The sequence below is a fragment of the Panthera pardus genome, unplaced genomic scaffold (genome assembly GCF_024362965.1).
Source record: "Panthera pardus isolate Hobbes unplaced genomic scaffold, ASM2436296v1 HiC_scaffold_1, whole genome shotgun sequence".
Classification (NCBI taxonomy): domain Eukaryota; kingdom Metazoa; phylum Chordata; class Mammalia; order Carnivora; family Felidae; genus Panthera; species Panthera pardus.
In genome coordinates, this window is record NW_026526654.1 from 76,153,012 (window position 1) to 76,167,825 (window position 14,814).

At 36.4% G+C, this 14,814-nt stretch overlaps 1 protein-coding gene across 4 annotated transcripts in view; it reads left to right on the top strand.

Annotated features, from left to right (window-relative positions):
• Positions 1–14,814, top strand: part of SOHLH2 (spermatogenesis and oogenesis specific basic helix-loop-helix 2) — a 54,241-nt gene that overhangs the window by 21,533 nt on the left and 17,894 nt on the right. For 3 of the 4 annotated variants that reach the window (XM_053900231.1, XM_019447763.2, XM_019447764.2), the window contains exons 3-6: positions 3,811–3,872; positions 3,951–4,055; positions 5,571–5,670; positions 7,292–7,402. In XM_053900231.1, coding sequence (XP_053756206.1) covers positions 3,811–3,872; positions 3,951–4,055; positions 5,571–5,670; positions 7,292–7,402 — 378 coding nt within the window. The remainder of the gene's footprint in view (positions 1–3,810; positions 3,873–3,950; positions 4,056–5,570; positions 5,671–7,291; positions 7,403–14,814) is intronic. The other variant, XM_053900235.1, reaches the window with a different exon arrangement.

Here is a 14,814-nt window from a genome sequence, read left to right on the forward strand (position 1 = left end):
AGAAATAAATAAATATTAAAAAAAAATTAAAAAAATATAAATCTCATATACAGTTGACCCTTGTACAACATGGGGTTTGGGGGCATGAATGCCTTGCACAGTCGAAAATCCATGTATAGCTTCTTTTTGTGGGGGGTATTTTTTTTTATTGTGGTAAAATCAAATAACACAAATTTTACTATCTTGTGCGTTTTTTAAAAATGTTTCTTTATCTTGAGAGCATGAGCAGGGGAGGGACAGAGAGAGGGGAAGAGAGAGAATCCTAATAAGACTCTTCAGTGCGAGTGTGGAACCCCATGCAGGGCTTGAACCCACCGAATCATGACCTGCACCGAAATCAAGAGTCAGATGCTTAACCCATTGAGCCACCTAGGTGCCTCCCATCTTGTCCATTTTTAAGTGTTCAGTTCAGTAGTGTTAAGTGTATTCACACTGTTGTGAAATATGTCTCCAGAACTTTTTCATTTTGTAAATCATAAATTCTATTCCTATTAAACAAGTATTCCTTTACCCCTCCCAACATCTTTCAGTAACCACCATTTTACTTTCTATTTCTATGAATTTGACTACTTTAGATACCTCAGATAAATGAAATTATATAGTATTTTTGTGTGTGTGACTGGCTTATTTTACTTAACATAATGTCTTAAAGGTTCACCCATATGGTAGCATTTAACAGATTGTTCCTTTTTAAGGCTGAGTAATATATTCCATTGTATGTATATAACACTGTAATGGTTAATTTTTATTTTTATTTTATTTTATTTTATTTTTTTTTTTATTTTTTTTTTTTTCAACGTTTTTTTATTTATTTTTGGGACAGAGAGAGACAGAGCATGAACGGGGGAGGGGCAGAGAGAGAGGGAGACACAGAATCGGAAACAGGCTCCAGGCTCCGAGCCATCAGCCCAGAGCCTGACGCGGGGCTCGAACTCACGGACCGCGAGATCGTGACCTGGCTGAAGTCGGACGCTTAACCGACTGCGCCACCCAGGCGCCCCTATTTTTATTTTTTTAAGGTTTATTTATTTTTGAGGAAGAAGAGACAGAGCGCTAGTGGGGGACGGGCAGAAAGAGAGGGAGACATAGAATCTGAACCAGGATTCTGAGCTCTCAGCACAGAGCCTGATGCAGGGCCTGAACCCACAAACCACGAGATAATGACCTGAGTCAAAGTTGGACACTTAACTGACTGAGCCACCCAGTTGCCCCTGTGATGGTTAATTTTTATGTGTCAACTTGATTGGGTCATAGGATGCCTAGATATTTGGCAAAACATTCCTCTGGATGTGTCTGTAAGGATGTTTCTGAAATATTTTCACACCATGTTCACAGCACTATTCATAGTAGTCGAGAGGTAGAAGCAACCCAAATGTCCATAGACAGATGAATGAATGTGGCTATATTAATCAGGATTCTTCAGAGAAACAGAGCCGGTAGGATGCTGATCTGTCTATCATCTATCTGTCCATTTATCTAGAGATAGGGAAGAAGTTGGTTTATTTTAAGGAAGTGGCTCATGCGATGATGGAAGCCAAGATGTCCCAAGATCTGTAATTGGCAAGCCAGAGACCCAGGAGAGCCAACGTGTAGTTCCAGTCCAAATCTAAAGGTCTGAGGATCAGGAAAGCTGATGGTATAAATTTCATTTGAAAAGTTGGCAGGTTCAAGACCCAAGAAGAGCTGATATTTCAGTCTGAATCTGAAGGCTGGAAAAGGCCAATGTCTCAGCTCAGTAGTCAGGCTGGAGGAGTTCTCAGACTTTTTATTCTACTTAGGTCTTCAATTAATTAGATGAAACCCACCCACCCTAAGAATAGCAGTCTGCTTTATTCAGTCTTTCTCAATTCAAGTGTGGTTCTCATCTGTGTGTAACTTTTGACTCTCCCCCAAAATTTAACTACTAATAGCCTGCTGTTGATGAGAAGCCTTACTGATAATTTGGCAATTAACACATATTTTGTATGTTATATGTATTATATACTGTATTCTTGCAATAAACTAAGCCAGAGGAAAGAAAATGTTACTAAGAAAATCATAAGGAAAAAAAATACATTTACTACTGTATTATACTTTATCCAAAAAAATCCACATATATGTGGCCTGGCATAGTTCAAACCCATGCTGTTCAAGGATCAACTGTAATGTAATTTGGAGCATGGCATAATGTGCCTTTATTTTCAAATGCGTATATAAGATAATATAACAATATTATATAGTGGGGGTTCTTCCAGGTCCTGTCTTAAGGGAATAAATAATAACCACAAATAATGACATATTAATATAATAAGTGATACTTTAAGTATTATAGAATAGTTATTTTTTCTTAGGCAGTTTAGTTTAGCAGTTTAGTTCTCTTTATTTTTAATTTTTTTAATGTTTATTTACTTTTAAGAGAGAGACAGACAGAACGTGAGCAGGGGAGGGGCAGAGAGAGGGGGAGACGCAGAATCTGCTTCAGAGCCTGACGCAGGGCTTGAACTCATAAACTGCAGGACCATGACCTGCGCTGAAGTCAGATGTTTAACTGACTGAGCCACCCAGGCGCCACTAGCTGTTCTCTTTAGTCTGGCTCACAGTAATAGTCTCCTTGGAAAATAATTTCCTTTTATTCAAAGCCAAAGTTCAGTACCCATTAAATTATCAGAAATTCCAACTTCCTGAACTCCTAAGTATAGTTTATTGTAACACCACATTTCTTTTATTTATTGTTTTTTTTTTTTTTTCAAGCATATAAAAGTATAATGAACTTGCCTGTACCCATAATGCAGCTTTAACAGTTATCAACACATGGCCAATCTGGTTTCATCTCTGGCCCTTCCAGTTCTCCCACCCCTGCTGAACTGGTGAACTATTTGAAAGCAAATCTAAGATATCATTTTCTTTCATCCATAAATACTTTAATAAATACCTCTAAAAGATAAGGACTCTTTTAAAATAACCGCAAAATAACAATACACACCTGAAAATTAATAACAATTCTTTAATTTTGTCAAATATCCAGTGTTCAAGTTTCTGTGTTTATGATTTTTTATTTTTTTTTAAAGTTTTTATTTAAGTAGGCTCTACCCCCAATATGGGGCTTGAACTCATGACCTTGAGATCAAGAGTTGCATGCCCCTCTGACTGAACCAGCCAGCCACCCATCCTATGATTTTTTTAAACTGTTAGTTTATATAAATCAAGATTCAATTATTCCTTTCCTTTTTTTTTGTCTTACTCTTTATTTATATGTATTTTTAAAGGGGCCATTTGTCTCACCGAGTTTTTTACATTCTGGCTTTTGCTGATTTCATCCTCACAGCATATTTTTTTAAGTTTATTTAGTTATTTTGAGAGAGAGACAGAGAAAGTGTGAGCTGGGGAACAGCAGAGAGAGAGGGAGAGAGAGAAAATCCCAAGCAGGCCCCTCACTGTCTGTGCAGAGCCCCGACTTGGGATTCAATCCATGAGATGATGACCAGAGCTGAAATCAAGAGTTGGACACTCAACTGACTGAGCCACCCAGGCGCCCCATTCCCACAGCATTCTTTAAAATATTTCTCTTTTCCTTAAATTTCCTGTAAACTGGTGGTTAGCTCAAGAACATGGATAAAAGTTAGGCTTTTTTTTTTTTTTTAAACAAGAATAAAAGTGGTTCATCTTTTTTCCATTGCTAAGAGATGCTACTTTTACTAAATTCCATATTAATGCCATCATTTGAAGTTCTAAAGAAATAAAATCATTCTAGTTTCGTTCTTATGGTAAAATATTGAATCCCAATTTTTCAAATGATGATTTTGCTTCATTTTAACACTTTTTTCCTCTCAGATTTGGCAAGAAGAAAAATATACATTTGCTGTTTGTTATTATAACCCCTGAAAACCTTAAAGGTATGTGCCTGTTGTATATATTATGTTTTTTCTATAAATAGAAGTCATAAGGTCAATATTTAATGCAGAAATTCTTAGGTTGTGTTTCAGGGCATGGAGCTGATGTTACTTTAATTGAACCACTGACAATCGAAAAAATGAGTATTGTGGTAAAATACTGGAAAACATATTTCTCAAATACCGGTGAGTGAAAACCAAATTTCCAAAGGTTTGAAAAGTTCTAATTAAATGCTCCAAAAACTCTATATATACATTTTAAGTTGGTATTCCACTTATGCTTTTTATTTGCTGAGGATTAACTGTATGCTGTGTACTATAAAGAACATGTAATCCTTATTAATCATAGTCTGAAGGAAAAAGTGTAAATAAAATAAAAGGAAACATATGTTCCCTACCTGCGAAGACAAAATTTACGTGTTCCAAAGCTTAAAGTGTGTTGCACAAGGGCAAACAGTGTTGCAGCAGGCACAGGGTTTTTCTTTTTAGTGCCCTAGCTGTTACCATCATTTCTTGCTCTTTAAAATGGAATTAATCATGCTGTGTCATTGTATGAGTGTCTAAAAGCCAGGGCCACTAACCTTGAATCTTATCATACTTTCTGCTTGCAAAACCCTTGCTTATAAATTAGTTTACTTCTGTAAGTTGCTAGGGTGTTTGTCCTTTCCGTTTTAGATTTTTAGACCTAGGTAATTACTGTCAGTGCTTCAATTAGACCTCACATTTCAAAACTCTTCACCTACATTGTCTAATGTGTATCACCAGCATCTAAACACTTAAGCTAAATTAGCTTTAATTTGGCTCATGAAAGGACAAACTCCAATTTCTGAAATTAAATTCTACTGAAATCATTGTGGTCAATGACTATTTGTGGTTTTTCTAGGCCTGGGATATTAGCTAGGAATCTTTTAAAATTAAGATGTTTTTTTCTTAAAATGGGCCTGAAAAACACTTTCAGGATTATCCTGTATAAACTCATACTCCAGATGACATAGGACTCAGTACACTCCTCTTTTTTTCATGTCCTTTTTTAACATTGAGGGCAGATTGGTGAGTCTGTTCTATAACATTCCAATGGCTTTCAGCCCCTGAGTTTCAGAGTTCTTCCTGGAAATGGCTAACTGGTGACCCAAATCCTCTTTGCAAACTCTTATTTGGTTCTCAGTGGAAATAGAGCAGCTGCTCATCACCAGCTGTCTAGCACCTTCCTATTGGTCATAACCACGTCTGCTTCTGGTCATCTCATGTTTGCTCTGAAAATGAGCAGCTGCAAAAAAAAAAAAAAAAAGGAAAGAAAGAAAAAACCATCAGATGTCATATTTTGACAATACAGCTGCCTACTGCAGACTCATACTTATTTTCTGTTAAGTATGACAGTTACCTATAAAAACTTAATAAATAAATCTCAGTTGAATGTGTTTTAAGCACACCTACCACTAAGTTACTAGAATGTGGTTCTAGAAATTGGTTGATGTCTGGAGTGAATAGAATGTAGTATTTTCATTTTGCTTTCTAACCTGGGTGGTTTCCTGCTTTATAGACTGAAATCTATAAAATGCATTCTATTTAAAAAAATACTGCTTTGTAAACTCTGTTGAGTAAAAAGTGGCAACTGCTTTTTGTTCAGGGCTTGTATGTGTGATTAACATCGTCCCCACCAGTGATGTTAGAATTAAAATAGTCCCCCTTTAAAACTTTCAGTTAAGAATGAATATTCTGTGAAGCCTGAAGAACCTGGATTGCCCATGCAGAACTCCTGCAGTGAACACTTGGGATATTTTTCTACTGACCTATTTGCTTGGTTAGTTTTGTTTTCACTTTTTCATAATATAAATTTTTACTGGGTAATTTCTGGAGAACTCTGTGTCAACACAGAGCCTGATGCAGGGCTCAAACTCACAAGCTGTGAGATCATGACCTGAGCCAAAGTCAGACGCTTAACTGACCGAGCCACCCAGGCACCCCTAGGAAGTACTTCTTAACAATCCTATTTGATCACAGGGGACCAGGGTGAATTGCAAGGTAGTAAGTTCCCCAACACTGGATGTGGTAGAGTCTGAGTTACCATTAATCAGAGTTAAATAATAGCAGCGATATTCAAACTTTTTAGAAACAGTAGAATCTTCTTCAGAAAAAAATTTTACATATAATCCCAGTATTTGAACAGACAAGAACAGCCTCAGATGTTATCCACCTACCACTAAGCTTCTCCCTGATGTCTTTTTTGAACTTAGGAATCTGTCCCCTCAGTTCGTGAGAAAACAACCCTTAAAAAAGGTCTCTCTATCTTTGTCCCCATCCACCCAACCCCTCACCCCCATAGATATTAGAGCTGGTATTCAAACCTGCATTGGATAGGCGGTTGAACTGGGTGGGGGTCAGACCTTTCTTTATCTGCTTATAAAAATTCAATTTTTGTGAATTTCTTTCATTCACTTTAAGCTGATTTCCAAAGGGATTTTAATTTTAAATAGAGCATAGAGCTACAATAAACATAGCTGCTGAGGACATGAATGATGATGGTGAGAATTTTGAGTCAGTCACTTCCGGAATTTGTAGAATGTGACCATCAACTGTTTGTAGAAATGTGACCATCTACTATTTTAAACAAGGAAAAGACTTGGCAACCAATAAGTGGTTAAACCAAAGATGTGCTCACTTAAGTGGTGCAAAAATATCAACAAGTTTCTTGATATTTTAACATTTTAACCAGAAATAAATTTATTGTATTAAACTTTATCTGGGATATGAGATTGGGAAGGGTTTTGGAAGGCTTTGTAATTTTCTTGTATTATTTGCAATTTCTTTTTGAACCCTCCTTGTCTTGAATCTTTGTTTTGCTTCAGAATTCTACCACTACAAATAAAAGTAAATTTTCAAATTAAGTTCTGTCTCTTGGGATAAAGGAGATAATATTAGTTTATTTGTTTCTTAGGGAATTATTTAAAAAAAATTAATCAAAATGCATGGAGAAGTTTTAGAAAAATGGTAGAGCCAGAAAATATCCATAAATGGAGGATATCTGACCTTTGCTGATCAGGTTGGAATAGTGTAATGTGACCCTCTAATCCTTTGTGGTTTTTTCCTATTATACACCTTTCGATACAGTCATATAATTTGGAGAGTCATAATCAATGAAGTCAGAATATTTTAATACTGCTGGTATCTGTTACTCTTTATCTGTATATTTTAGAGTTTAATCAGTCATGGATTTGTGATGATCTTGATCATAAATTCTTTAGAGTCTTTGAAATAAATATTCTTCACCAAGTTTGTAAGGTAAAGTGCTTTGGTATTTACCGCACCTTTACATGAAGCAAGGAAGTTTGAAGCACCTTTGATTAGTGTATTGGTGCTGATTGTTTAATATTGTCTGACAATTTTCCTCTGAAATCTGTGACATGATTTTCTCTTGTTTCTAGCTCTGAATCACTAAGAAGTGAGACTGGGCTTGAATTAAAGGCTCCATTGCCAGAGTTTGAGAAAAGCAAAAAGGTTTCTCTTCTTCATTCAAGCAAAGAAAAGCTGAGAAGGTGAATTGTGATACAACCCTTTTTTAACATTATTCCTTTCTAGGAAGAAATTACTTTCATGAATTTCATAACGTTTTGTATTACTATTAAAAGTCTCTGTGAAACTAGTTAATCTGGCAACCAAATATGTGCCACTAACTCATTCATTCATTCATTCAAGAAATATCTGTGAGTATCTGATACGTGCCAAAGGGTGACTGGAGAACTTAGATAAAAAAAATCCTTGCCTTCGAAATCTTAGTCTAGTGCTCAGACAGACCTCTCAATAGGATGTTACATAGAAAATTATGTTCTAAGTGTCATGATAGAGAAGAGCACATAGTAACCACACTGGGAAAGTTACCTAAGACAGAATAAGGGGGCAGGAAGGCTTTCTTGAGAAAATGATCGCTAAATTGAGCTTTAAACAAAAAGTGACTATTAATTTGTTTTAAAAGGGGAGGATGTTTCATGTAGCAGAAACAGCAGGTATAGAGACTGGAAGAATATGAAAATTCAGTGAATTTATGAAACTCCAAGTGTATCCATGTACTTGGCTATAATGGCACAAGTGGGAAGAGGCAAGAGATGAGAAGTAGTAGCCAAGGATTGTGCTCGTCATGTTAAGAAATTTGAATTTGAATCTGAAACTGTTGGGGAGGCACCAAGGGGTTTTAGCCAAAGAGTGATATGATAAGATTTGCACCTAGAGTGAACACTCTAGCAGGATGTTAGAGAGTGAGTTGAATCCGGAAGCCTGTGGAATCTGTAAAAAGAAGTGATGAAATCCTGAACTATGGTTTTAGAAATGGGATAAGGAGGAATAAACCATTTCCAGTTATACTAAGTAAGTGCATTCAGTATAAGCATGGATGCAGGAGGATTCAAGTGTAACTTTCAAATAGATGTTGCATTCACCAACTGACTGGGAAGTCCAGGAGAATGGCAGTCTGGCAGTGGGAGGTGACTTTTGCTCTTGTTGGGTGTGAACACTCTAGGGGAGTTTCCATGAAGCTGCCCAGTCAGAATTGACCCTTAGGTTCTAGAGAAAGATCTAGGCTACAAATATGGACTTAGAACTCTCAGGATACAGCATCTACTTGAAGCAGTGGTTGTAGGGATGGATATGATGAGTTTGCAAACCATGTAAAGAAGAGATAAGTGGAAAAGAGAACCTTGGGAAAAATCTATTTAGGGTACAGGCAGCAGAGAAGAAATAAGGGAGAAAGGAAGGAGTTACTAGGAAGATAAGCCAAGAGGGAATGGAATTGAGGCGACCAGAGAAGAGTTTCCTAAAGGAATGAGTGTTCAATGACATGACACAGAGAGCAAGTAAGAGAAGAACTAATAATTAACTGTATTTGTCAGAGCCTAAACATCATTGGTCTTGGCAAAAATAATTTCATTGGCATGATTAGGGAAGAAGCGCCACTGTGGAAAGATAGAGAATGAAAGGCAGGAGCATAAGTGAAAGGAAAGAAAATGAGGGTGTGTGATAAGTAAAAGGGGATCTTGGGTAAAATGAAAAATGTTGATAAGATTGGGCCAGACATGAATATGTTTTTATATTCCGAAAGAAAATACCTGGAAGAGAGACAGAGGTCGTGAAGATACTCATGTTCTGATGATCTATAGTGTAAAAAAATGACATATCTTGATATAAAAAATGAAGCCAAAATTTATTGGCTTGATACATGGTTTTATGGATCAGCAATTTGAGCAGAGCTCAGTGGGCAATTCTGTCTACATGACATCAACTGGGGTCACTTGGTGGTATTCAGCTAGTGGATGGTCTAGTCAGGATGGTCTAAGACCTTATGTCTGGAGCCTTTGGAGGGATGGCTAGAAGTTTAAGCTCAGCTGGGGCTATCAACTGAAGCTTTTCCTGCATGGTAGTCAGGCTTCTTACATGGCAGCCCAGGGATCCTAGAGAGTGTTCCAAGAGACAGGGAGAGGAAGCTGCCACTCTCTTGAGGCGGGGGACCAGAAACTGGCCCAGTGCTACTTCTCCTGTATGTCTATTGGTCATAGCAGTCACAAAACCTATCCCAATCTAAAGGAAGGGTACATAGAACCTCACCTCTCAGTGGAAGGAAGGTCAAATAATAGTAAAATCCCCTATAGCTAGAGAGGGGGTTGGTTATGGACTTAGCATCCCTAAGTAGGTAGAAGCTTATGGAATCTAGAACCAGGTGGAAGAACACCTCTTCTAAAAATGGAAAGAAGAAGCTAAAGCTTGAAGATAAATAAAGATGAATCTTTTCATGAGGAAAATTGAGTAATTTTTGCCAAATGGCCTGTGTTATCTGCTGAAGATTAATGGGAATGTGGTAGGGTTTGGTCTTGATGACATGGGCTAGTTTATGGCCTAGTTTAGTCCAAAAGACCATCACTCACGTTTGCCACTTTGGCTGAGCGAAGACTTAGCGGGGACCTGTTGGCTAGTGCTGTCCCATAGATTTCAGTGATCTGCACTGAGTGAGCAAAACACAGTGCAGGAGTATTTTTAAAACTATATATTATACATTTTATATTCTAAGATTGTGTTTTCCATACTTTATTTGGTGTTAGAATTTGTGATATTTCTAAATGGCTGCAATGAAAGGATATTGGGAGATGCTACCTCTCTTTCATTGCTTTTCATGCCCAGATCTGATGTGAGAGTGGAGGGGCACAGAGAGAGAGAGAGAGAGAGAGAGAGAGAGAGAGAGAGAGAGAGAGAGAATGAATCCCAAGCAGGCTCTGCACTGTCAGCGCAGAGCCTGGTGCGGGGCTCATACTCACAAACCATAAGCTCATGACCCGAGCCAAAATCAAGAGTTAGATGCTTAAGCAACTGAGCCACCCAGGTGCATCTGGACACATTTTTAGTTAATACATAAGACTTGAAAGAAGTCTTTCACTTCAAAGTGCTCATAAGAGGTCACTTTGAGTTGTGTCTCAGTCAAAGGATGAAACTTTACTCAATCTGTTTGCTCCACTATCATTTAAGGATACAGGTCTCATATTTTCCTGCCCTCTCCTAACCTCAAGTTCCTAAATTTGATGTTAGAGCCAGAAAGATTTGAGAAGCAATGAACAAGGCTAGATCCATAATGTTTGCTAATATACTGTATAGTCTCAGGAATATTAGAACATTTAGGATAAAAAGTTACACTTAATTGATATCAAGATTAAATCAGTGTCTGTAAGAGGTAAGTTGCATGTGTTTAAGTGTTTGGTTTGATGAATTTATTTAATTTTATTTTTATTATTTTTTATTTTGGAGAGAGAGATATCCCATGATCCTGGGATCATGACCTGAGCCAAAATCAAGAATTGAACGCTTAACTGACTAAGCCACCAGGCACCCCTGGTTTGAATTTTAAAAAGATGGTTTGTTACCCACAGTTCCCAAGAGGAGGAGGTATATCACACCATTCAGGAATACATAGGGAAGGGCCAGCATTGGTCATGAGGCAGACAAATGCATACACCCATCTAAACCACAACATTTCCATTATCAGAATGTTCCCTTGTGTATTAAGCATGTCTTTTTTTTTTTTTTTTTTTTTTTTTAATGTTCACTTGGTTTGAGAGAGAAAGAGAGCAGGGGAGGGGTGGAAAGAGAGAGAGAGAGAAAGAATCTGCAGCAGACATTTTGCTGTCAGCACAGAGCCTGATACAGGATTCAAACCCACAAACCGCGAGATCATCACATGAGCCAAAATGAAGAGTTGGATGCTTAACCAACTGAGCCACCCAGGCACCTCCAAGTATGTCTTTTTATTCTGATGTTTTGACATCGGGTACCTTATTGACCATGTAGAGACTGCTCATCCCAGCACTAGCCAGTTTCTAGAGATAGTAAATGATTTGCTGGTGAGCATGCCCTGCATATGTACAAACTGACCAATCCAGAGACCATCCACACCCATCCTCTCTATCAGGCTCTTATGCTCCAGGCCAATATTTCCCTGCTCTTATCACCTCATGGTGATGTGCTACCAACCTGGGACAGCCCCTACATCCCACAGCCTGCTGAAGTTATTCAAACTAGCCAATCCTAGGCCTGCTTACCCACCTAGCCTGTTTCTTCTCTCAGAAACCACAATAAACTCTCTTACCCTTGTTTTCTTTCCTCTGACTCCTCCTGCCTCCTAACTGACCCTGGTGCTTCCCCATGTGGCCTTGCATAGTGTGAAGTGGCCCCCTCCTCTTGGGAACTGTGAGTAACAAACTCTTTTTAATGGTGGTCATCTCCTGATCTGTTGGCCTCAGCATACGTGAATAATAATAAAACCTGCATTTTAAATTATCTCATGTTCTTTCCTGGTCTATCCTTTCGCATCTCCTAGCAACAGCTACTATTCTATCACTATAGATTTGTTTTGCTTGTTCTAGAACTATATATTAATGGAACCATCAATATGTACACTTATGTCTGGCTTCTTTCACCTAGAAAATGTTTTAAGATTCATTACAGTTGTGTGTTTTAGTGGTTTGTTCCTATTTATTGTTGAGGAATATTCCGTTGTGTAAACATACCACATTTTGGTTATTCATTCTCTGGGTTTTATCTATTAAGAATAAAGCTACTGTTGGGGGTGGGGGGTGGGGGGGGGGGTGCCTGGCTGGCTCAGTTAATAGACTGATAGACTAATAGAGCATGCGACTCTTGGCATAGAGCTTACTTAAAAAAAAAAAAGGAGAAGAAGACTATGCACATTATTTTATATATGTTTTACGAACCTACATTTACATTTTTCTCAGAAATAGAGTGGCATATCACAGGATCGGTGTATATTTCTTTTTAGGAGACTTCCAAGCAGAAATCCAAAATAGTAGCACCATTTTGCACTCCCACCCGCAATATATGAGAACACTAGTTGCTCTATATCCTCATCATTTGGTATTGTTAGTCTTTTCCATTTTAGTCATTCTTGTGGTTGTGGAGTATGATCTAATTGTGATTCTAAATTTGCATTTTCCTGATGATTAATGAGGTTGAGCAGCTTTTCACATGTGTTTGGCCATTTGTATATCTTCTTTTATGAACAGTCTGTTCAAATCTTTTGCCCATTAAAAAAATGTGCTTACTTGTGTTTTTATTATTGAGTTATAGGAGCTCTTTAATATTCTGGATTCAAATCCTTTGCCAAATTTATGTCTATAGATATTTTCTTCTAACCTGTGGCTCACTATTCTTTTTTGTGAACAGTTACATCTTTTGATCAGCAGAAGTTTTCAAAAATTTTGAAGTACAATTTATCAGTATTTAAAAATATGCTGTCACTATCCTGTATTAGCAGTCATTGCCTACCACCAAGTTCAATTACATGCCCCTATGTTGTCTACAGGATGTTTTATTTTATAGTTTTAGCTTTTATGATTATTTATCTTAATTTATATGTATGAGATGAAGTGATTGTTGAAATTTTTTTCAGATGGAGATTTTTAAAATTTTGTTGAAAAGACTTCCCATTCTTTAGTGAATTGTTTTGGTACTTTCATAAAAACCAACTACCATATCAGTGTATTTCTAGATTCCCTGTTTCACTGACCTACTTTTCTTTCTTCTTCACTCCAGTAATACGCTGTAGTGATTATTTAGCTTTACTAGTCTCAAAAATCAGATAAAGTCTTCCAACTTTGTTTCTCATTTTCAAGTTGCTTTGGATATTAAAGGTACTTTGAATTTTCATGTAAATTTTAAAATAAGCTTGTCAATTTCTTTCTTTTAAAAAATCCTGTTAGGATGTTTTTTTTTAAGTTTATTTATTTATTTTGAGAGAGAGAAAGAGTGCGTGCATGGTGAAGGGGCAGAGAGAGAGAGTAAGTGAGAGAGAATGCCAATGCAGGAGCTCAATCTCACAAGCTGTGAAATCATGACCTGAGCCGAAAGAGTCTGATGCTTAACAGACTGAGCCACCCAGGTGCTCCCGCTAGGATATTGATTTGGATTGTGCTGAATCAGTAGATCAGTTTGGGGGAAAATTGATGTTGAACAGTATTGATTCTGGCAGTTCATCTCTCCATTTTTAAAAAGATCTTTATTTCAACAGTGTTTTGTACTTTATTATTTCTGAATGTTTTGGGAAGTTTTAAAACATTTTGTTTTAAGCAGTTTTTTTATTCATGTTTCCAAAATGTTCATAAGTAATATCTAGAATTAAATTTATTTTGTATGGTGACCTAGTATCCCATGACCTAGCTTTAGCTATTCATCACTTCTAGTCATTTTTTTAGATTTCTCACATACACAATTATGTCATCTGTGAATAAAGACATTTTTCTTTCCAATCTTTGGCTATTTCTATTTTTCACCTTAATGCCTTGACCAGTTTTTTGAATTAGAAGTGATGAAGGTAAATCCTTGTTTTGTTTATAGTCTTACAGGGAAAGTATTAGGTCTTTTACCATTACATATGATGTAGACTCTGTTTTTGTACATGCCTTTTATTAGCTTAAGAAAGTTTTCTTCTGTTCCTGGTTCAAGTTTTCATTAGGAATGGATGTAAAATTTTGTCCGTATGTTTTTGGTATATATTAAGCTGATTGTATGGTGTTCTCCTTTCTTCAGTTAATGTACTGGTTACATTGATTATTTTAAAATGCTGTACTCTACCTTGGTGTATTTTTTTATTGCTAGATTTGATTTGCTAATATTTCGTTAATTTTTGTTAATTATCTGTGTTCATGAAGGTTCTTGGTATCTAAATTTCTTATGTCTTTATTGGATTTTGGTATTGGAATTGCTGACCTCATAAAATGAAATAGAAAGTCTTTCTTCTGTTTTTAAAAGAGTTGTGTAAGATTGATATGTTTTATAGAATTTAACAGTGAAGTAATCTAGGCTTGGAGTTTTCTCTGTGGGAAAGTTTTAATTAAAAATTCAATTCCTTTAATGATTATAGGACTAGATTTTCTGTGTTTTGCCTCTCAGTTAGTTTATGTCTTTCAAGAAATTTGTTCATTTAACCCAAGGTGTTAAATTTTTTGAATGACTTTTTGTTCATAATACTCTCTTATAATCCTTTTAATGTCTGTAGGTCTCTGATGATATTCTTTCATTCCTGGCATTGATAATTTGTGTTTTCTTTCTTTTTTTTTCTTGATCAGTCTCACAAGGGGTTTATCTGTTTTATTGATTTTTTTTCAGTGAACCAGATTTTTATTCATTTATTTTCTCTATTATTTGCCCATTTTATATTTCACTGATTCTACTCTATCATTTCCTCTTTGTGTATACTTTGTTTTTTTTCCCATTTTCTTAAGTAGAAACATAAATCATTGATTTTAACCTTCTCTTCTTTTATAATAAAAATGTTTAAAACTATAAATTTCCATTTATAAAAGTTTTTTTTTTCTTATCAGTGCTTTAGCTGCATCTCATAAATTTTGACTTATTACATTTCCACTATCATTTAGTTCAAAGTATTTTTCTCATATCC